Source organism: Arvicanthis niloticus, chromosome 19 (genome assembly GCF_011762505.2).
Source record: "Arvicanthis niloticus isolate mArvNil1 chromosome 19, mArvNil1.pat.X, whole genome shotgun sequence".
Lineage (NCBI taxonomy): Eukaryota > Metazoa > Chordata > Mammalia > Rodentia > Muridae > Arvicanthis > Arvicanthis niloticus.
Window position 1 is genome coordinate 11,314,488 of NC_047676.1, and position 23,404 is coordinate 11,337,891.

The window sequence follows — 23,404 nt, forward strand, 5'->3', positions numbered from 1 at the left end:
TCATGTCTGTACTGAACACATACAGAATTCTCTCTCAGCATTATCCCCTAAATGATATAGTGTGACAAACTGGACGTGACGGCACGTGCTTGTGATCCCAGACCTTGAGAGTCTGAAGCAGATGACTCATGAGCTCAGGTAGGATATATAGTGAGGCCATCTAATGAGAACAAAACAGATAACGACCAGGCAGCATTTACACGGTGTTGGCATCGTAAATAATCTAGCAGTCATTTACAGCATACAGGAGGATATTCAAGGATATACATAAAGCCTGTGTGACTTTACATAAGGAACCTGAGCATTCTTGCATCTCTGCATCCACTGGGAGTCCTGAAAATACTGAGGCTAACCTTATCCGATTTTATATGCAGGTAGTACATCCATCTATGTAATCTCATTAGAATGGCTTTGCCAACTTTTATTGGAGTTTGCCTGTCAACATAGCTGAAAATGGCCAGGAAAGTTCTACCACTCGTGTCTTATGTTTGAAAGAGAAAACTCTACTACAAAAGAGTACTCGCATGCATTTCCAAAATCATATATGCAGAATTAAATTATTTTTAGACTTGAATTCTATTAAAAGGCTCAGCTATGACAGACAACTGGGTCTCTTCTTAGTCCATTTCTATCGAAAGACCAACCTGTAGGTTCTGGAGAAAGTTTCCTGCAGTCATCAGTTTCAAAGATTCCTGCCAGGAAGGCACGGTGCAGCTTTTGTCCAGGTCAATTTTCACTGCATTGACCCTCCTCTGAAACAGCAGCAGCACGCAGTCCATGATCCGCATGATGAGGTGGGGGGGTCGGCCCAGGGTGCGCACGGTGGCGATGTCGGAGGGCTTGATGGTCTGTGGGATGGAGCATCGAGCTCAGATAAGAAAATGGAGACAAACTTTCGCATCAAATGCTGGTGTTTCAACAGAAGACAGACAGCACTTTCAAATTAAGAGTCATAAGGTGCATTCCACATTCAAGCCCAAAGAAATGAATGTCCTGCAAAGTCAAAATTGTTTACAATTCTCTTCATTTTTATTTTTTTGACTAGCTTACAAAACCTGCAAGTTTCCTGCTTGTTTTTTAAAATACTTTATTTTCCATTATGTAACAGGAGTTCTGTGTGCATATTGAGTGCAGGTGTCGGTGAAGCTTACAGCATCAGATTCCTCTAGGGCTGGAGACACACACAGTTCTGATCTACCCAACAGTGTGCTAGCAACCAAACCTGAGCCTTCAGCAAGAATGGTACATGCTTTGAGCTGCTAAACAGTCCTCTTCAGCAAGCTCATCACAGGTTCCTTAATGGTGTTTTCACACATACTTAGCTTTGGCTGGCCCTTGTCATTCTTAGCACCCTCCTCCCAATTTTCCTGCCCCCCTTTTTGAATACTTATACCCCCAAGAGTCTTCCATTTTCATATCACACATATCCCAACACCCTCTCCACTTTCTCCCCTTAAAACTTGGTTTTATAATGCATGGAACTGGAGGTTTTTATATGTAGTGAGACACCTCTGTCTCAGAAAGACATACACTGCATGTTCTCTCTCGCATGCAGATCCTAGTTTCCTTTATATGTGTGCACTTGTGTGAGGTTAGGTGAGGATAGAGGGCATATTTTTACAGTTTTAAGGAGCAGCAAGAGGAGAGAAATGTTGGTGAGGAGATATGGAACTGTGACATCCCTAAAACTGTACAGACTTCTTTGTGTTTAAAAAAAAAAAAAAGTAGTCTAAAACAAAATACTCAGCACTTAAGTAGTTATCAGGGTTTGAAATGAGGAAAACTACTGTATTCACAGGGCCTTTTTGCTCATTAGCTATGTAGGTCAAGAATCTGCCTCTCTCTAAAGCAACTGAGACTGTCACAGTGGACTGACACCAGAGGGTAGCCTTGGGGCTGACAGATTGAATAATTAGAGGTTTCTTAGCTGGGAACTGACCTTTAAATGAAGAGAGTTGGGCACTTCGAATTTCACACAGCTCTCAGGAAGGCTGTATTCCAATTCTAGCACAGATATTCTTCTGCAGCAAATTACTTAATAATCAGCCTCTTCTAGTTGGTAGAATTTTCTCAGCTGAACTTTTTATGAAGTCAGTATTGGAGAAAGATGAGTCTAATGCAGGCATACTTTTAGGACAAACAGTGCATGACCCTGTGCATCTGTGTCTTAAAGCCTTCTTTCTTATCTGCAACCCCTGTCAGAGGATGACCGTTCTCTGAGATGGAGTGCACACTCACATCCAATTTAATGATTTGATGTGAAGAGCTGCGTTTCAACCTACCAGTGTTTCTGAAAGCTAGGAGGCTAGAGAAGATAATTGGAGGTGACTAACTGGAAATGCCAGAGCCTTATTTGAGATGTGTAACTTCTGAGGAAGGATGGAAAGAGAGCAACAACCAGTGGGAAACTAGGATTAAGTTACACTTGCATAAAAATGCATCAATTACATATGTTGACAGTTGTGTGCTTATGTCAGGCACATGACTAAAGGAGCTGGTGCTGATACTGTATATAGAGACCAATTTGTTTCTGGTAACTATTGGATTCCATTCTCTGAGTCTGCAGTTACATGAGCCTGTGTAAGACCTTATACACCATGGCAATATAACAGTTCCTTACCATTTGAACACACTTTATTTTTGTTGCCATCTAGTTAAAGTCTGATTAAACATTCAAGTGGAAAGGGACACATTCTTCTTTTGATAATTTATCTATTTATTTTATGTGTATGAATACCTCCTGTATGTATGTGAACTGCTTCCATACCTAATTCTGACAGAGGACAGAAAAGGAAGTTAGTTCCCCAGAACTAAAATTATGGATAGTTATGAGCCACTGTGTGGGTCTTAGACATGAACTGGGTGATCCAACACCAAGATCTCTAAACCACTGAGCTACCCTTTCAGTCCCATGCGACATATTCTTTGTTATGGACTCTTCTCAGATTGGCATAACCTGATGATGCACTGTTAGGGTCTAGCTGCATCTAGACTTCTCTTAGAACAGACTGACTGTTCCACTTTTCAAGATCTCAGAAACACAAAGACACTGTACTATACACATAGGATAGATAAAGAAAATTATAAAATTTTCTTTTATGCACGGTCTTGTGGCTTGGAAGCTTAAGTGTCCTTCAAAAATCCAAGATTGGTCCCCCAGGAAGATACTATTAGAATATGAAGGAGCCTTTGGGAGGTAGAACAAAGGACAAAGCCATTATTGAGTCCTGTCCTTTTGAAGGGGATACTGGAACTTCAGTTCCCCTCCTCCGCTTTTGCTTCTTGGTCATAAAGCGAGCACTTGTGTGCCATGTGCCCCGGCCACATTATGCTGCCAGACTCAAAGCACTAAATGTGTAAGTTAAAACAGGCCTAGTCTCTTCATACAGGAATTATATCCAGGATTTTGTTATACTAACATGAAGTTTACAAACACCTCAGCACCTCACCTCTGCTCCCACATATGCCTACAGCAAGGGTTATATGATGCCCAGGATTTTAGCTGTGGAGAACTGCAATTTAGAAAAATACTAGAAATATCCTACAATGTAAGCAGATGATGCTAACACTTAACTCTTATTGAAATGCTGTCCTTCTTTTTAAAAGCAGTACCCGAGAAGCCTTATGCTATACTTCTATGATTACAGGTATCCTAAATTCAATGGTTTTAAAAGTTCTTGCTCAGTGCCCTTGTCTTTCTCTGTTGATCAAAAACTCTCAGTATAGCCAACATGACAAAATTGTGGGAGAGGAAGGTCTACATATCCACAGATCTCAAGGGCTAATGATGCAGGAGAGCTTGAAATATAGAGGAGGATAGCTTAGCCAGAGCATGGAGAGCCTATCAAATGTGTATAGTATAGAAAGTCAAGGAGAAGAGAAGGCAATATATTCATTATCTCAATACACAGGAAATGCATGTAACTTTAGTTATTGTTGTTTGTGATCCTGGGGACTAAACCCAAACCTCACATATGCCAAGCAAGGGCTCTACCACTGAGTGGTCTATTCCACTGGGTCAAAAATGCCTAAAGGAAAAAAAAAATGAAACAAAATCTAAAGAGTTGGATTAAAAAAGACTTGGAAATTTCTCAGACATCATGCTAAGGAAGTGGTAAGAGAACATAATCTCATTATCAAACTTTGATTCATGCCCAAATGGGGTCAAATAACCTGCATTAGCAGTGGGCACACAGCGTAATTGTTTTTATTTCATCCATTTCTAAGCCAAGGATCAATAGCCTAAGGGAATAAATGAATAAGAATGAATTAAAGATAATCTTTAAAAGAGAATCCTGCATCGATCCCTCAAGACTGACCTACCTACCATAGAAGTCAGGGTCTAGCTCACAGAACATATTACATTTCTCAAAATACCACTTGCTTTGATATGTTATCAGTTCTGTTAAGGCCACACGGTTGCCATGACCATGTTAGAAGTCACTCTACCTCTGTCATTAAGGGACTGCATTAAATCAGCAGTCTTCATTTGGATGACTCACAAACAGACTCAGAGGAAGCTTCATCTCGTAGACTGCTCACGTCAAAGTCCTCAGTGTGTCCAGAAACATTTTGGAAACTTCACTCAACTTTCCCACTGACACACAGACTATTAATGAAAAGGTTGAAGTAGCAAACCCGAGACTCTTGGCTGCTGTTCTGTGACAGGGCTCATTATTTCTTAACAATGAGCACAAGATGTTAATCTGTCTGTGTGAGATCTATGGGGCTGATAGTCCCTGAAGACACAGCTAAACCAGAGGCTAGAGCTCTGGTCCAGTCTACGTCACTTCCCTGTGAGCACCTGCCACTTCGCGCACATTCACCTGGAGTGCTGCTTCTGCTTCTTCTAGGGCTGGCTTTGCCGCCTCTAGTTTCTCTTCTGCGATGGCTTTGTCCTTAGAGATGCTGTCTACAATGGCCTGTGCTTTGTCCTTCACCTTCTGTACCTCGGCCTTGACCTTCTCGGCAGCCTGTGCTTTCATTGTGACTTCTTTCAAGACCTAATGAATAGAAAGGAAAATATCTCGTCAGGCTGTGCAGGCAACACGTGTTTCTCGCCTTGGTATGTTGATTTTTGTCTACTTTACTCAGTTTTCATACAGACAGTAGTTTACTATAACAGAGACAGAACTCAGTGGCCATCCACCTACCGCGTCAGCTTTCTCATTGGCCACCTGCAGTTCCTTTTCCTTTATTGCCAGTTCTTTGCTCAGGGCTGCAACCGATTCTGAAGCTTCTTTTAGCTTTTCCAATCCAGTATTCATTCTGGAGTTGAAAAATCCATACAAGAAATGTTAAAAAAAAAAAAATTGTGGCAAATGCCCTTGTTTTCAAGTGTCACTTCACTAGGAAGTACAGCAAGGTCATACTTAAAGAATGAGAATAAATAAAAGTCAAACCTAAGACGGCCTGGCCTAGGAGGTCTGTGGAGGTTTAGTTCCAACTGACAGGTGCATGTTCTTCGTCAATGATATATAGAAAGTGAATGTAGAAAGACATGAGCACAGCATGAGAAGCCACTGAAATCTACAGCACATCACCCAGGGCCTAATAGCAACACTCTCAACATACTCAAACTTCATTTTGGTAGAAGAAAAATAACGTGGGTTTTTTTTTTTTTCAAAACAATCCAATGAAATTAAAAGAAGATTTGAACTCAAGAAACAAAATAAAATTTGAACTAGAACAGATGTGAACTAGTTACCTGCATAGACCTAAAATAATATTCTATAGAAGATGAGAGGCCTTAGAGCCATTGAATAACCAACCTATGAACCCCTTACATGCAATTTAGTCTCCTACCCAGGGATCCCTTGCATGGCTATCATGGCTACTTCTGGTTACTTTATGGCAGAAAATGTGAATGTTGGAGAAAATATGGAGCAAAGGGGTGATGTTTGGGTCCAAACCTCAGTAACAGGGTATTCACTTTGCAGTGATCACAATCATTAGCCAGACCCGTCTACCCTGGTCACACAGAGGATTGGAATTTAAGGCTAAGAGAAGGTGGAGCGGGGTATCTGTATTCTCACCTCACTTCCACATCTATTATATAATTATTATATGTCAATCAATATCATAAAAATTGACAGTCCATATAAGACACCAGGAAATTTTATCATATCAGACAACAATCAAACTCCCCGGAGTCCAGGAAAGTCCTCTATATGGCACTTGAAGAAGATTCCCAACCTCAGCACTGATGGCATTTGGGCTGAATGATTCTTTGTGTAGAGTTGCCCAGACCTCTGTTCTATGGCGATACAATACTATAAAAATATTTCTTACATTCTAAGAGACTGGAACTTTTTCTCAACCCCACATATACCTTGGGGACACTTAAGACTGACTACTGTATAGTCTGCCTATTTGTTTAGCCCACCTTTAAGAAAAAAATCGAACAATAAAGTCTACTTGCCTTGGACTTTGCATTTAATCAATGTTTACAATCTAAGCTAGCGCATAGCTTTAATCCTTTTTTTTATTAAGTTATTTATTTACTTTACAGCTTGATCACAGCTTACTCTCCCTCCTCTCCTCCCTGTCCCTCCCTATTTTCTCCATTCACCCCCTCCTCCCCTTCTCAGAAAAGGGGAGACTTCCCATAGATATCAGCCAGCCTTGGCATATCAAGTTGCAGTAACATTAGGTGCGTCCCTTCTATTGAGGGTACACGAGGCAGCCCAGTTATCGGAAAGGGATCCACATGCAGATGACGTAGTCAGAGACAGCCCCTGCTCCTGCTTCATGCTCGACCCAGCTCCACAGCTGTTACATCTGTGCAGAGGGCCTAGGTCCATCCAATGTATGGTCTCAGGTTGGCAGTTCAGTCTCTGTGAGCACCTACAGGCCCAGGTTAATTGATTCTGTAGATTTTCTTTTGGTGTCCTTGACAACTCTGGCTTCTTCAATGAAATGCACTTTTCAATGCTCCCTGATCCAAAGAGGTACCTGTATATCTATGTTATGGTAACAAATGCTGAAAACAGATAATGTTTTAAAGGCAATACTAAATGATACTCACCGTAAATGCCGGAAACAGCACACAGATAATTGACAGTGTTTATTTGTTTATCTGTGTCAATTGTAGTCGGTTGTGGTCAGTGATTTAATACTTTGTAAAATCCTGTTAAAGATTTCTACACAAGGACCTCTTGTTCTTTGCCCCATTTAATTCTCTCTGCTATTCAATAAATAAAGAGAAAAAGCCCTTTCTTAGGGACAGATGTGGACACTGGGAAAGACAAGAAAGCAGAAGACACCACCCAGGCAAGTGTAGATTGAAACTCACACAACACATAGATTATAGACAAAAGAGACAATGAAGCCATGCGGAGAGAAGTTGAGAATGCAAATCTGAGTTCACTTTTGGCCCAACTACTCCAAGGGGAAGTGCTTTGACTTCTTTGCTTTGTGCAAGACTAATGAATTTTTGGTACCCTGAGGTTATTAAAGATGCATTTGAATTGATGTGGGTTTGGTGGTACATGTGGGGAATGTGTTTAAACTGATGCAGTGTCCTTAAGATAACCAGGAGTGTTGGCCCCATGCTACCCGCTACCTTAACTTGAGAACCCCATTGTGACAGCCATCAGTGTTTCTGGTCATTTCAAATCATATCCAACCAACAATTTGTCTCTGGAATGAGAGCCAGTGCCTCACCATGACTTTTCTTTGACCTTGACACTCACCTGTTGGCCAGGCTCTGCACTTCCACATGTTTTTCTTCGTAGATGAATTTATAGCCCTGAATGAAGGAGAGGTATGATTTGGGCGTCACGTGAGTAGAGCGTCGGAACCTCTGGAAGTAATCAGCACATTTCTCAGCTACCCCATCCTGAAAGGAGCCCATGCACTGGACCAGTTCCTTCTTGATCTCCACAGTGCAGTCAATGGTATAGGATGAGAGGAAGTGTTCCGACACTGGGAAGAATAAAGACGACACTGTGTGAAACAGGTGCACCAACGGCGTGTTCAAAGTTGTCTGACTGTTGTTTCCTAGGCCCACATGCAATCTTTGTTGCCCCAGGGAGGAAGATCTCTAGGTACTTTCGGCAGTTTTATTGTCCCTTTTATATTTAATGCCTTAAAAACTTTAGACTTAGCGTGATTCCCCATTTTCTGTAGCTTGGGTAGAGAAGTCTCTTCTGGGTATCGGCAGAGTCCAATGGCAGCCGGCTAGCCAGGTTTATGGGTTACATAAGAACGAATTGATGCAGGGTGGTGGTGGCGCATGCCTTTAATCCCAGCACTTGGGAGGCAGAGGCAGGCGGATTTCCGAGTTCCAGACCAGCCTGGTCTACAGAGTTAGTTCCAGGACAGCCAGGGCTACACAGAGAAACCCTGTTTTGAAAAACCAAAAAAAAACAAAAAACAAAAAAAAAAAACCCGAATTGCTACAGATAACCGAGCCAGCAGTGCCCATGAGTCACTCAGACTCATTCTTTTGTTAACTATGACTGGTCATCCCTTTAATTCACATTGACTGGGCCATTTCTCATGCAGAAATGTCGTCACTACAATTGACTTGTTGTTGATGTTTTTTTGTTTTGTTTTGTTGTTGTTTTGCGTGGGAGGGGGTTGTTCTTTTGGGTTTGCTTTTGTTTTTGTTTTGTTATGTTTTGTTTTATAAATGCTAGTCATCTTACTCTCAAAAGCAGTGAGTGACTGGCTATTTGTGATCAGGCCTTATTTACAGCATCCCTTAGAGACGTTTGGGTAAAAATCTAGTAGAGACTCTTACCTTGTCCACAAGTCTAACAGTGAATCAACTATAAGACACATTTTCCATTATAAAAAACAAGCCAGTTCTGGGAATGATGGCATTCATCTTTAATCCCAGTGCTGAGGAAACAGAGGCAGGCAGATCTCTTGAGTTCAGGATCAGTTAGATCAGTTAGGTCTACATACGAGCTATTGTACACTATAGTACAATCCCATGTCTCAAACAAACAAAAAGCATGGGCCATAAAGCAAGATCAAATCTATTGCCACACATACACTGTGTCAACACTGAAATGGATGAGGGAGAAATATAAAACCCAGTCTTAACTCCATACATGTTTTAAAGATTATATATAATGTATATTTTAAATTAATATAAGCGTTTTGAGTATCTTATAAGAAATAGCATATGTGCACAAGGCTCAAAAATAGAAACAGGACTAGCAGAAATAAGATAGAAAAAAATCTAATAAGCTAGAGACTGACAATGAGTGAATTAAGTTCTCAGTGGAAGACAACAGAGACCATTCACCGAACTGCTTGAAAACAAAACGTACTAAATAGTAAAAGGTAATAAATTAAAATATCTGTGATTTGTATTTCCCAAATAAGTTAATCAGGGACTGTAAGGAACAGCTCAAATTTCAATATCCTTATAAGTTTAAATCTGGACACTAGAAACATGAAGAATTCATACCTATGAAAGAATTCTTACTTACTTATTTCTGCTATGTTAGGCAGGAAAGTGGGGGCTCGCCTGTAATAGATAATTGTCCTATCACTGAGCTACACCTTCAGACACTCCTGGAAATTGTTTACAGGTATTAGCCAGAATAGATGGAACATTTATTGTGTGACAGGTATAACTCAAACTGCCCTAGTTGGCATTATGGGATGGTTTCCGGGACTTTGCCATTATCTTCAAACTTCTTTATACTCATTATGTAATGAATGCATTTGAATGAACCAAATCTCTTGGTGAAAACATATACTGAAAAATATGCTTTATGTCATAAAACACTTGAAATCTTTAAATGCTCCCCAAAGCTGCCTGGTGGCTGGGCACTGAAGACTGCATGCCAGGGAGTTATCCTGAGGGGATGTATACTGATCTGTGTTATTTAATTTTTCCTGTTCTGGAGGTGTCAGTAAAATAAAAATGTAAGTCCTTAGAATTCATCTCATTTTATTTATTTTTTATTTTAGAAGGGACTAACAGACAAGTGGCTACATAAATGAAAGGTAAGCTTACTGATGTTTCTGTTCCCATAACATAAATAATAATAAACATCCATTGGTGTTGGCCAGGGTGTAGATAAGTGGGGGGACACTAGGTGGCAGGAGCTAGTTCTAGGTTTAATCATAAGTGTGTTCACCTTAAGCCATGGAAAGGGAGGGAGGAATAATAAGTCTTTTAATGAGATGATGTACTTCTTTTTCCCAGAATTCTCAGCCCTAGTGCACAGCAGCTCACTGGGTGACAAACAAGCAGCTCCGTAAGTCTGCCTAGTCTTCTTTTCTTTCTATCTCTTTTCTTTGAGTCTTTTTATTAATTAATTATTATATTTATTTACATGCCAAATGCTTTCCCCCACTCCAGTCCCTTCTATCTCTTTTCTATGCACACTTTCCCAGACACTCTGGGCTTCCCCAACATCCTCGAATTTGACCTCCATGACAGCTTGACCAACATGAGATTTTACCTTTTCTCCTGCACTCTCCTCTTCTATGCAGCTCCTGAGATATATAGCTTGCCTGTCCTGGGTTTGTGTTTTCTTTTAATATCTAATAAAATTTGTCTCTAAGCTTCTGTTTGAGTCTACTCTTAGGTACTCTTCATTAGTGAGACTAAGATTTTCAGGAGGAGATGTGGATTATATCACAGATATGATTATAAAGCATGATCCACTGAGTCACCTGCCAAGCCCAGACTTCAACTTTAATAAATATCAACCTAATGTGTGTGTGTGTGTGTGTGTGTGTGTATACACACACACACACACACACACACACACACACACACACACACATATATATATATATATATATATGCAAAACACAACAAACACCCAGCTTAGTGTAAATCACAAACTATGATCAAGGCAAAGCCTTTGAGTATCATTGAAAAACTGAGGTCACTGTATATTTAATCAAAGAAATATAAATGGAAGTCTTTACTCTCTGACAACCATACTTTAGTTTGTTTTTTTTTCTACCAAGTTTAAAATTTAAAAGAGCAGAATCTCGTAGAAAAAGTCAAAAATGTTCTAACACTGGGCAGAGACAGTTGTTCAGTCCAGCTCAGAGACACTGGTAGCAGAGAAAGCAAATGAGTAAGAAATAAGTAATATAGTAAACGAAGCCTCTGTGAGCAAGAATGCATGCATGACAGCGTTATTTTTATCACACTAACCAGCAACTAAAGCATCCTTGGGCCATCGGCTGAACCAGTCGATTGTGCATCCTGAAATGAGGGCAGGGAACTTCAAAGCTCGGTTTCGAAATTTCTCTCCCACGGGCGAAAAGCAGAGCACAACGTGCAGGTTCCCTCGGACCCTGCTCATGAAGTACTCATACAGGTTGTCATTGGTGGGCGGGCACTTGGGGTGTTCCTTCCTCATGATGGATGTCAGGTCACTATTGATTTCGTCAATTTCATCCCTAGCAAAGAGGTTGGAGACCTCAGAAAGAAATACAGACATCTAAAGTCAGTACAGGCATGTATGAAACATATCAAAATTATACTCAAAAGTTCCAGGGTTCTCCATTTGTGGTCTTAAGTTCAGTTTTTTAAAGTAAACTTAAATCTTTCAGGATGAAATGCATCCCATCTCAATGCACAAAGATGGTTCTATGACTGACTACTGCAAAGCCACAGCCCTCAATTAGCGGTAACTGGACACACCAAAGCCTAGCCTTCCCCGGCCCCTTCCAGATTCATCGTTTTTCACATCACTGTTGTAAATGCTTAGCTTCACATTCTAATTGGGAGTTTATTCCTTAAAAACCCAATAGAAAAAAAAAAAAAAAAAGCATTCTTCATGCTGATTGCCAAGTTCCTAAGAACATTAATTTAAATTTCTAAAGGACAAAGAACGCAGACTTCAACACTGAAAGGAATTTAGAGAAGCAAAGATATGAAAGTAAGTGAGCTCCCACCTCGCCCGATGACAGAACATTGTTCATGTATTCCAGAAACGACTCCTCTTTAATCTCATTGTCTGTGAAAATGAAAGTGACCCCTTTGCCTTGCTGGCCAGCAGTCCTGTACAAAACCTTCAGGTCTTCCATCAGGTTTGAGGTGTTGTAGGATCTGAAGAAATGTAGCCTTTGGATCAGTCACTAAAACATTTCCATACGAAGGCCACGGCCTTGTGCTACCTAGTCCTCAAACAATGCTGGCTTTATTGTCCTGTGGATACATACTGTCTATGGATATTAGCTAGGTAACTAACTTTTTAACTTCACAGATACTACAATTAATGCTTTGGCACACAAGAACATCCCTAAGGAAAAGTTAAACCTGAAACAATCAAAGCAAGAGCAAATATCGCTTGTATTCATTTATGTCATGTGACTGTGTATAGGTGCCATTTTGAAAATACACAATGATGGAGGTAATATCTTAATAATAATTAGAAGATTTATTAAGCATTCATTATCGATGAGAATGTTAGAAGATACCTTATAGACTGAACTAAATCCATTCAAGCTTTTGTGATATGGGAGCAAGAAGCCAAATTATTACCCACAGAGCCCTTCTCATCTCCCAAAATCACTGTTATCTTCATATCCCTGCATTCCACATAAAAGAGTTAGTTTCAGAACAACCAGTACACTGTATCAGACTAGCTGGAAACACTTGAAATGCACCATTAATCTCCTTTCATTCCCCAAAGCAATCTGCAGTTAAAAGCCATCCTACAATCAAGGAAGGTTAGAGCAATATCCACACAGAGTAGTCCATTACAGCCAAGAGCATAGACAAAAAGGTTTTCTTTCTGGAGACTTAGACTTACTAATTTATCCTCTCTCTCTCTCTCTCTCTCTCTCTCTCTCTCTCTCTCTCTCTTTCTCTCTCTTTCTCTCTCTCTCCCTCCCTCCCTCCCTCTCTTGTTCTCGCTTTCTCTCTCCTTCTCTCTGTGTATGTATGTCTGTGTATGTGTATGTCTGTTTATGTATTTGTGTCTGTGTTTCTCTCTTCTCTCTCTCTCTCTCTCTCTCTCTCTCTCTCTCTCTCTCTCTCTCTGTGTGTGTGTGTGTGTGTGTGTGTGTGTGTGTGTGTGTGTGTGTGATTAAAATAAATCGGAATTCAGAGTAAAGAATAACATAGTCACTTGATTTGGTTGGTTGTTTGGGGGTGGTGGAGCAGTTTTGTTTTATTTTGTTGTGTTTTAGATGATGGTGATGGTGGTGTTTTGGATTTTTTGTTTTTGTTTTGTTTGTTTCGAGTTTTTTGTTTTGTTTTGTTTTGTTTTTGCTTTTGTTTTTCAAGACAAGGTTTCTCCATGTAGTCCAGGCTGTCCTGGAACTCACTTTATAGACCAGGCTGGCCTCAGACTCAAGAGATCTGTCTGTCCCTGCCTCCTGAGTGCTGGGATTAAAGGTGTATACCACCACCACTTGGCTTCAATTGACTTTTTTCTTAAGATATTAAATATTTGACATCTACTCTGTCTTTTTAATTTTCATAAACTAAGTCTACAATCGTTGTATGAGTTATGGTTTCTATTGCTATGGTAAATACCATGACCAAAGCATGGAACCTGGAGTCAGGAACTGCAGCAGAAGCCACGAGGAGAGTCACTGGCTCCTTCCACATTGGTCCCTCAGCTTGTTTCCCTACACCATCCAGGACTACCTACCAATGTCAAGTTGACAAAACAGTAACCAGGACAACCATGCATCGATATTTTTAGGAGACTGCTAGAGAAACACGGGCTAAGTGATCATAAAAGTTTTTTTTAAGACAGTTCTCCCTTTAATAGAAACAAAAGGGAGACTTTTGTTATAACAAGGAGGCACATGCAGATACATCAGAAGAGGCTTTCTGGAAGAAATGATGTACCAATGAAACCTGCATCTGAATAAAATTCTAGAAGAACCTCTGAGTTTCTGGACAAAAACATTGGCATTGTGAGGTGAATATTAGAGGAAGAGATTGATGACATCATTAGGGGAGGAGCTTGATGACTTTAGAGGAGGAGCTTGATGACATTAGGGGAGGAGCTTGCTTCAAGAGCCAATGAGCTGGATCTCTCAGAGCTCATGTGTAAACGATAGTTAAGGGCATCGTCAACAAGACAAAACGGCTGCCACAGAATGGGAACAGATCTTCAATAACCCCCACATACGACTAAGGGCCAATATCCAAAATATATAAAGACACAAAAATTTGACATCAACAAACCAAGTAACCGAGTTGAAAAATGGGGTACAGCTAAACAGAGAATTCTTGGCAAAGGAGTCTCGAATGGCCAACAAGCTAGTCTAGATGACATGATAAGCTCTGGATTCAGTGAGAAAATCTGTCTCAAAAAATAAGATAGAGGAAGATGCCTGAGATTGACCTCTGACCTCCAATGTGCACATGCACCGCACATACACACACACACACACACACACACACATACACACACACACACGAGGTACAGAAAAGCAAGCAAGACAGAATGCAGATCTCATCTCAACCAGCTTCTTGAATGGACAGGCAAATTATTGCTCTCAAATAATATGACCAATGGTTGTGTTCCCCAGCTGGGATAGTGCCTCGGTCCAGCCCTGGCCAAGCATCTCTGGCTTATGGAATTAGATAGTCTCTAAGATAAGGAAAGCCTTGCCTTTCCTCTCATTGGTAATGGATCGTTTTCAGTGTAGCATGCGGAGGAACAAATTTGTCACTGTGAAAGTCAGTCGTGGGTGTTTACTGAGCCACTGGGTCGTGGTAGGAGTCACACGTGACCAGACACCTGGATTGATTACAAATCCTGCAGGTGCAATCAATTCCCCTGCACTGCCTGATGTCAGGTAATTTACAGGCTTTCTGAACTCTGGATGCAAGATGGACTCTTGCTACCTGACCACCTAACCAACTTCATTAGAAAATCCAATTAACTCAAATATGTAAAAGTGACTTGAAAATAAGAAGGTATTAGGTAATGTCGGTAACACAAATACGAATCAAATTTCCTTCCAGTGCAGGTTATCTGTTTCCCTAGCTTGGCTTCCACACATAGACTAGAATTATAAACATGGTAGCAAGGGCTATCTCTGTCAGCCTCCTACATGTGTTACATAGAAAACTTTGGATTTATTCTCCAAGGAGAGTCATATAATTTAGACCAGCTATGACAGCCTCAGCTTGAATAACAGGATCTCCAAATCCAATATTCAATAACTTCTATCCTCCAAGCTAGCAGTGACATATGGCTCTCTCTCAGTGAGACGGGTCAGTGGCATGTTTCCCATGGATGCCAAATAATCAGGACTTCTTACCCCCATTTGTCTGGATTAACTGCTAATGAATTCTTCTCAACCAAACTTCCCAAACTGGCTTTCTGAAACTGTTTGACTTCTCTGAATCACCTCTACTTATCTCTTCATGTTTTCTGTTCGTGTGCTAACTCAGCTTTCCACCTATCCATCTATCTATCTACCTATCTATCTATCTATCTATCTATCCATCTATCCATCTACCTATCTACCTACCTATCTACCTATCTATCTATCTATCTATCCATCTATCTATTACCTATTTATCTACATATCTATCTACTTATCTATCTATCTACCTATCTATCTATCTATCTACCTATCTATCTATCACAGAGAGAGAGACAGAGACAGACAGAGAGAGACAGAGAGATACAAAGAGAGAGACAGAGAGAGGAAGGAAGAAATTCATCTGGGGTTCCCTCTCTTCATGAACAGTAACTATATAATTTTGTATCCCGAAACCAGAATTACCAAGAAGAGCTTCAGATTGGTAAAACTCTCATGCATTTCCACTGTGCATCTTTTCTTTCTCTCTGCCGTGTCTCATGGTACCATCCATCATGTCTTCCCTAGACTCCTCATATATCTTTATAACTATGACAGTTTTGTTTTTTCCATCCATTTACCAGAGTTGCAAATCGCTCACACACACATATATACACACACATATACACACTCATATACACACACACTCACATTCACACACACACTCACACACTCATACACACACTTGCACACACAGTCACACACACATACACACTCAATCACTCACAAACACTTGCACACACATATACACGCACTCACAAACACACACTCTCACACACTCACACACATTGACATTTTAGCACTCTCACACATTTGCACACTCACATGTACACACACACACACACACACACACACACACACACACACACTCACACATTACCGGTAACCCATCAGTGTTTTCCTATTACTCTCTGGTAACCTATCAACTGCTTACTATACTTTGAAATGCTTCCATGATTAATACATTTCCAATTGCCATCTCCCATTCCACATTCAGCTACATTTAATTCTTCCAGGGATCAATAGGAAGTTACCATGATGTTCACTTTACAATGTCAATATTTTTTTTTGGCCTGGAAACTCACAGGTCCTTCTAGAATCCCTACTCAGACACAGATTTCTTTTTAACATCATTACTTCCAGAAAGCCTCTTCTGATGTATTTATTTCCCTAGTAGACACAACAGTGACTACAAGCCATATTTTATTGAGTGAAATGTGCATCACCTGTCTCCCTTGAGTTGCTTATAAGTGCCATGATGAAACTGGCCAAAGTTATCTATCTATTCATTGGTTCAGGACTGTCTCCCAAAGACCATGTGTTAGTTAGTGGCTTGGTCCCTAGCCTGTGTGTCATTGGGTGGCATCTTGCAGAGGGAAGTTTGATCACTAGGCCTTAGGGGCTCTTCTTGAGGGGAATATTAAGTGTTCTTTCTTTCATGCATATGTGCTCCTGTTGCTGTCTCTCAGGGTCTCCATATCTCTCTGTGTCTCTCTGTCTCTATCTTTCTGTCTCTCTCTCCCCCCCCTCTTTCTCTCTGTGGTGTGTCTATGTGTCTGTCTCTCTGTGTGTGTATCTCTCTCTCTCTCTCTCTCTCTCTCTCTCTCTCTCCTTCTCTTTCTCTGTGGGGATGTGTATCTCTCTCTCTCTCTCTCTCTCTCTCTCTCTCTCTCTGTGTGTGTGTGTGTGTGTGTGTGTGTGTGTGTGTGTGTGTGCTCTTTACCTCCTTATTTCTCATTCTCTGTTACTATCTTTTGGGCAGTCTTGTTCTACTACATACCTATGAACTACTTGTCATGATTTCCCCTCACTGAAAATCTATAGCCAACAGAGATAACCAGACATTATTTAAAACCATGTACCAAATAAATCTTTCCTCCTTAATTATCAGTTATTTTCCCCTAGTAACAGGGAACTAACAAAATCGTGTTCCCTCAGCCAGTGTTGAGTATCTACTCAACATTCAACAAATATTTAAAGTGTTTGTGTGTATAAATTTTTCATTTATTTTTCCTTATATTAATATTGCTGAAATCTACACTAGCACTTAGGATACATAAGTGTCTTCTAAGATGTACAAAGGATACAGTTAATGCTTATTCTCTCTGAAACATAAAACCAAAGAAGCACTGATGTTCTATAGTGAGAGAGGCTGCGTTGTTAAAAAAGAAAAAAAAAAAAAAACAGGTTAATAATAGAAAATGTTCTGGTCCATGACAAAGGTTGAAAGGCGAAGACATGTCAGTATTCAAGGAGAAAAACTATTGTGATTCGTAACGTACATAAGAAAATGCATTCTTAACTGCTGGTGACCTCTGAGACCCTTTCTTCAAAATCCATTTTATGGTAACACAAAGGCTCTTACCTTGTCAGAGTGATCTGGAAAGAGGTATAACCAGCAATGAACGAAGCCAACCTTGTCAGACTCTGCTTTCCTGATCCGCCCACACCAACGAGGAGAGCATTTCCCCGGGGAGTGCGGATGACTCGGGAGATCTATAATAGAAAGTAGAAATGACTCCTGTCTTTCAACATGCAAATTCACCCTATGGATCATGAGAGCATACCTCACATATATCATGCACTTAGAATAAGGCCACCTATAACTGATAATTGCTGAGACAGGATCAGCCTCTCCTTGCGATGAGCACTTATTGGTTATCTGGTATAGAATGGTCAGCCCTGAAGTCACACCACACACACACAATGAACTCGACTGATTCTACCCATAATATATATATTATATAACATATAATATAATATATATATTATATACATATATATGTTATATAATATATATTATATATTATATGCATATATATTATATACATATATGCATATATATGTATATACATATATATATTACACACACATCTATATGTGTATAGTAATAATAATCACAAAGAGGCTGTCAGTTTGAAAATAGAGGGACACTGAAGAGAGTAGAGTACCTAAAAGCATGGACAGAAAAGGGAAATAGTTCAATTCTATTTGAACAAAAATATCAACCAACCAGACCCCCCAGAGCTCCCAGGGACTAAAGCACCAACCAAAGAGTATACATGGAGGGACCCATGGCTTCAGCCACATATGTAGTGGAGAATGGCCTTGTTGGGCATCAGTGGGAGAAGAGGCCCTTGGTCTTGTGAAGGCCCAATGCCCCAGTGTAGAGGAATTTGAGGGTGGGGAGGCAGGAGTGGGAGAGTGGGTAGGAGAGCACCCTCATAGAAGCAGGGGTAGGGGAATGAGATGGGGAATTGGGGGGAACTTGGGGAAAGGGTAACATTTGAAATGTGAATAAAGAAAATATCCAATACAAATAATAAATAACTTTTTAATGGCAAATAATCACTAGGAAAACAAGGGTTTCTCTGAGTCAGACTAGAAAGCCACACTGCTTAAGAAAATGGAGCACTTCTCAATGACAACACTACAACAACAACGTGGGTTGCACTACCAGGTGGCAACTGTGGGGTATGCTCTCATGATCCCATAGGGTACCCACATATTCCAGATTGTGGCTGGCTCTGTTTACAAGAAGAAAACTAAAGGAGACTTTGAGGTGTCCTTTTAGTATGTACAACCTAAAGCAGCATGCCAGGAAGGACAGTAACATGCTAAACCAGTGCCTGTGCTCAGAACTCACAGCATGCCACTCACTACAATATAGTCCACGTGTGAAAACAGAGCTCAAGCCAACGGGAAGAAAACTATCCGCAATAACGGAGATGATGCAGGAAAAATGTGCACAACCCTCATACTGTTTGATAAGATGATTAATGCCCAAGGTCTCTACCAAGAAGTGATGAAAGATAGGTTAGGAAACTACTCTGTCCTTCTCAGTCGACACAGACTGTACGGGCTGGTTTTGTGTGTCAACTTGACATAAGCTACAGAGAAAGACACTTCCCTTGAGGAAATGTCTCCATGAGATCCAGCTCTAAGACATTTTCCCAATTAGTGATCAAGGGTGGGAGGGCCCAGTGCATTGTGGGTGGTTCCATCCCTGAGCTGGTAGTCTTGGGTTCTATAAGAAAGCAAGCTGAGCAAGCCAGGGGAAGCAAGCCAGTAACTAACATCCCTCCATGGCTTCTACATCAGCTCCTGCCTCCAAGCTCCTGTCCTGTGTGAGTTCCTGTCCTGACTTCCTTTGGTAATGAACAGCAATGTGGAAATGTAAGCTGAATAAACCCTTTCTTCCCCAACTTGCTTCTTGGTCATAATGTTTTGTGCAGGAATAGGAACCCTGACTGAGACACAGACTATCACCCCTGGTCCCCCTCCTGGTTGATTGATTTATCTTTTCGGATGTTGGATGAAGTTCTCCCATCAGGCTTCTGGCTACTTCTAGAGAGGAGCCGGGATAGAACTCTGGACAATCTCTTCACCTTACATAGTAACCCTTTCTTTCCTAAAATACACATTTAACCTAGAATATTCCTTGAACATTTGCTTTTTCTAAGCCCAATGACAGTGAGAGGTCCTGCTAACTCTGGCTAGGATTTCTGAGGGTTTCCATCCTGACAAGGTTTTCTTCAAGAGTCTTCCTCAAAGTTCCCTTCCCTTAGCTCAGTATGTTCCCTTCCTGCTTGGAATATCACTGGGTTTACAGCTAGTCTCCCAAATTTCAAACATGTGAGAAATGAGACTATGCTACCTGTCTCTCTATGGACCTAGAACCTGAGGGCAGATGTGTGTTTCAGTCTTTCCAGCCTCCTGCTCTCAGGGTGTCTCTATGACTCTACAAAGTCATGACACAGTCATGGAGCGCTGCCATGTGTCTTCTCACACCTTCCCTTAATGTAAATTCAAAATGATTAAACAAAACAGATGAGTGGCAACCAGAACCACACTATGTCCCTTGGTCATCACTTCATAATGATAACCTTGTCCTGTGTCTGATGTGTACACTGTATTGGGGAGCTTTGCATTTTTTGAGTATTTGGTTTTAGGAAATCTTTATTATATTTTTACCCTGGTACAGGATAAATTATCACAACATTAGAGAGATAAGCAGGTATATGAACAAGCAAACAGACAGTATTAACGTGAAGTTGAAACACAAGCCTGTTAAAATCAAAGATGATGGGAGAGCAAACACTTGGGTGAGAGCCTTAAATGGGACTAGTTCTTCCAAGGTGTGGACTGAGATGAAGATGTCCATGTTTGGATTTCATTAGAAAATCTATAAAACACTTAATGATGTCCATCATGTCCTGAAGTGCACATGTTCCCATGGGGTGTGTCTGTGGACAATGTGGGAAATGGGTGAGTGTCTGAGACAACACAAGTACAACACTGGGAGCAAGAAACTCCATAGAAGCATCATTGCCTCAGAGGGGCAAGCTCAGGTATGTGAATTGGGTTTAATCTAAGCCTTGTAATGACTAGAAGTTCACAAAGAAGGTGGCTTGCTGGCTGGGGATGGAAGCACACACCCATAATTCTAGTAAGAAAATACGGGGTTTGAGGCTGGTCTTTGTTACACAGTTGAGTACAGGGCCAACTGAGCTACACAGCAAAGACCTTTGCAAAAACAAAACAAAACACAAAGGAAGAAAAAAAGGAGGAAGAGAGGAAGGAAAAAAGAAAGAAAGGAAGGAAGAAGGAGGAAGAGAAGAAGGAAGGGAGGGAGAGAAGGAATCAAGATGGAAGAGAAGGAAGGAAGGAAGGAAGGAAGGAAGGAAGGAAGGAAGGAAGGAAGGGAAGAAAAAAGTGTGAAAGGAAGGGTGAGAGAGAGAAGAGGAGGGAAGAAGAGAGGAAGGAAGGAAGGGAAGGGGAGAAAGGAAGGAAGGGGGAAGAAAAGAAGGAAGGAAGGAAGGAAGGAAGGAAGGAAGGAAGGAAGGAAGGAAGGAAGGGTGGAAGGGTGGAAAAGAAGAAGGGAGGGTGAAAGGAAGGGTGAGAGAGAGGAGAAGAGAAGGAGAAAGGGAGGCAGGAAGGAGAAGAAGAGAACCAAAAGAGGAAAGATGCTGGGACACAAATGATCAGAGTCAGCAAAAGGCCAAAGGTGGTCCCACCAGGGTTGGAATAAGAGGTGGAAGTAGATGAAGCTGCAAAGTATTGTTGGAGACACATAGGGGTTGTTTAAATTCCAAATAATTTGTCAGAATCTTATGTATTTGATCATCTCTCAATACTAAATGTTCATACCCAAAAATATACATGTAAGTAACATACAAACTGAACAGGTTATAATGATGAATATATATGTATATGCATATCTATATTTGTATGTAACAACAATTAATAACAAGAAGAGGATGTGAATTTGAAAGAGAGCAAAGCAGGTAAACGGAAAGAAGAAATAGGTAATTGTATTAGAAACTCAAATATTTTTTAAAAAAATAGTATTAATAAGGATACATAGCACAAAGACATAGTCTGGCATTTTTATGAATAAAAGAACTGGACCTCCTTCACAGCCCATTTGGACACAGATTTTTTTCTCTATTCTTTCTCTGACTTCAGTCATGTCTTATGACGAGCTCAAGCATTTCAAAGCTCGTGCTCTCATGACATAGAGCTCAGATATGCTGAATGAACACACACACATACACACACAAGTATTAAGGAGAGAGTGAGCCCATAACACAGTGAGAAATGTACCATTTTGTCTCAAATGTTCTGGACATGTATTCTTTGACCAATTCCAAAACAACCAAGCTATGGGTTGAGAATCAAGGAAAACACCCTTAGAGCTGAGGTGCTGTGCCTTCGATAGCATGCTCAGACAGATGAAGAAAAGCTTTTCATTTGTTTTGCAAAACAGAAAGTTTTGTGACTTCACAGTCCTGGCAAAAATGAACTCAATATCAGTGTTACTGCTGAGCAGTCCCAGGCCAAGCAGACCATGTCTTCGGCAAACATTCAGTCATGGCATCATCATTTGCATCATCATTGTGAAGTGTTGGGGGATTTGTTTGTTTAATTTCTTTGCCCTCCCTTTCCTTTAACTATTCAATATGGCACAAGTTCTATTCTTAGTGAAACATTTGACTCTTAATCAACTATAAATTTGAAGTCCATTTCACCACTATTTATTTATATTAGAATTTGGAAGAACACTGGATCTTGCCATTCAGTCCAGAAAGATGTCACAGATTCTAAGAATTCACAGAGACACTGAGCTACATGCCCCCATGCTTGGGAGCCCCAATCTCCAAATAACCCCTCTGTCTTCCTCTTTGTCCCAGGTTCATTTCAATCCTGCAGAAATATCCTTGCCCTCATATGGAGAAAATGCACAGGTGAGCTAACTCCAGATCACAGGAAAGGCCCACTGGATTTACTTTCAATCCACCTCCTCGATCAGATCCAGTAACTAACAGAGGAGAGAACTTGTATTTATGAGGTCATTCTTCACCCTTATACCTAAATGACAGAAGACAGTCTCAAGTCACCTGTTTTCTACGTGAAAGTATGTAGTCTGAAAGTAACTTATGTCAACAAAGTAAGAGAATCAATGACATCTGTTTAGTGGAAAATCTAATGACATAAATTAGTTCGTATATATTTTTATATATAAAATATACTTGTTTTTACTTCCGATGTTTGAGAACTGAGCAACTGTCTCATATGACAAAGTAAGATAAAATTCTACTTCCCTGGTGGAATTCATTGTACCAGAATTTTCATCTTCTCCAAGTCAATTGTTTCTGCACTGTTTTTTGTTTTGTTTTGTTTTTGTTTTGTTTTTAGAACTATTAACTTTGAATTCAAAATATATGAAATGGCTAATCCTGATTTTGCAATTCAAGTGAATTTATAGCCACTACAGAACTACATGTCTAAGTGTACTGTGAGAGATTTTCTAGATTAATTGGATGGAAAGACCCATCCTAAACTCCATACAGAGTTGAGAGGCACCTGAGCACCAGGATTCTTTTCTCTCTCTGCTTGCTAACTGCAGGTGCAATGTTTTCAGCAGCCTCAAGCCCTTGCCACCATGACAGATTATATTACTTCAAACCATAAGCAAGAAACAAAAATACTCTCTTAAGTTATTTTTTCTCAAATATTTTGTCATAGCACCCAGAAAAGCAGATGACACAATCAATGCATGTAACAGAATTTACTATCATAACTAATTAAAATGTATAATTTAATAATATTAGAGGTGCACTGTTGTGCAACATCA

At 40.4% G+C, this 23,404-nt stretch overlaps 1 protein-coding gene across 1 annotated transcript in view; it reads right to left on the minus strand.

Annotated features, from left to right (window-relative positions):
* The window catches only part of Dnah5 (dynein axonemal heavy chain 5), a 236,059-nt gene that overhangs the window by 63,347 nt on the left and 149,308 nt on the right, over positions 1 to 23,404 (minus strand). The window contains exons 53-59 of the mRNA XM_034523461.2: positions 17,633 to 17,763; positions 11,887 to 12,040; positions 11,141 to 11,408; positions 7,695 to 7,926; positions 5,154 to 5,268; positions 4,827 to 5,003; positions 645 to 848 (exon numbers count right to left, since the gene is read on the minus strand). Coding sequence (XP_034379352.1) covers positions 645 to 848; positions 4,827 to 5,003; positions 5,154 to 5,268; positions 7,695 to 7,926; positions 11,141 to 11,408; positions 11,887 to 12,040; positions 17,633 to 17,763 — 1,281 coding nt within the window. The remainder of the gene's footprint in view (positions 1 to 644; positions 849 to 4,826; positions 5,004 to 5,153; positions 5,269 to 7,694; positions 7,927 to 11,140; positions 11,409 to 11,886; positions 12,041 to 17,632; positions 17,764 to 23,404) is intronic.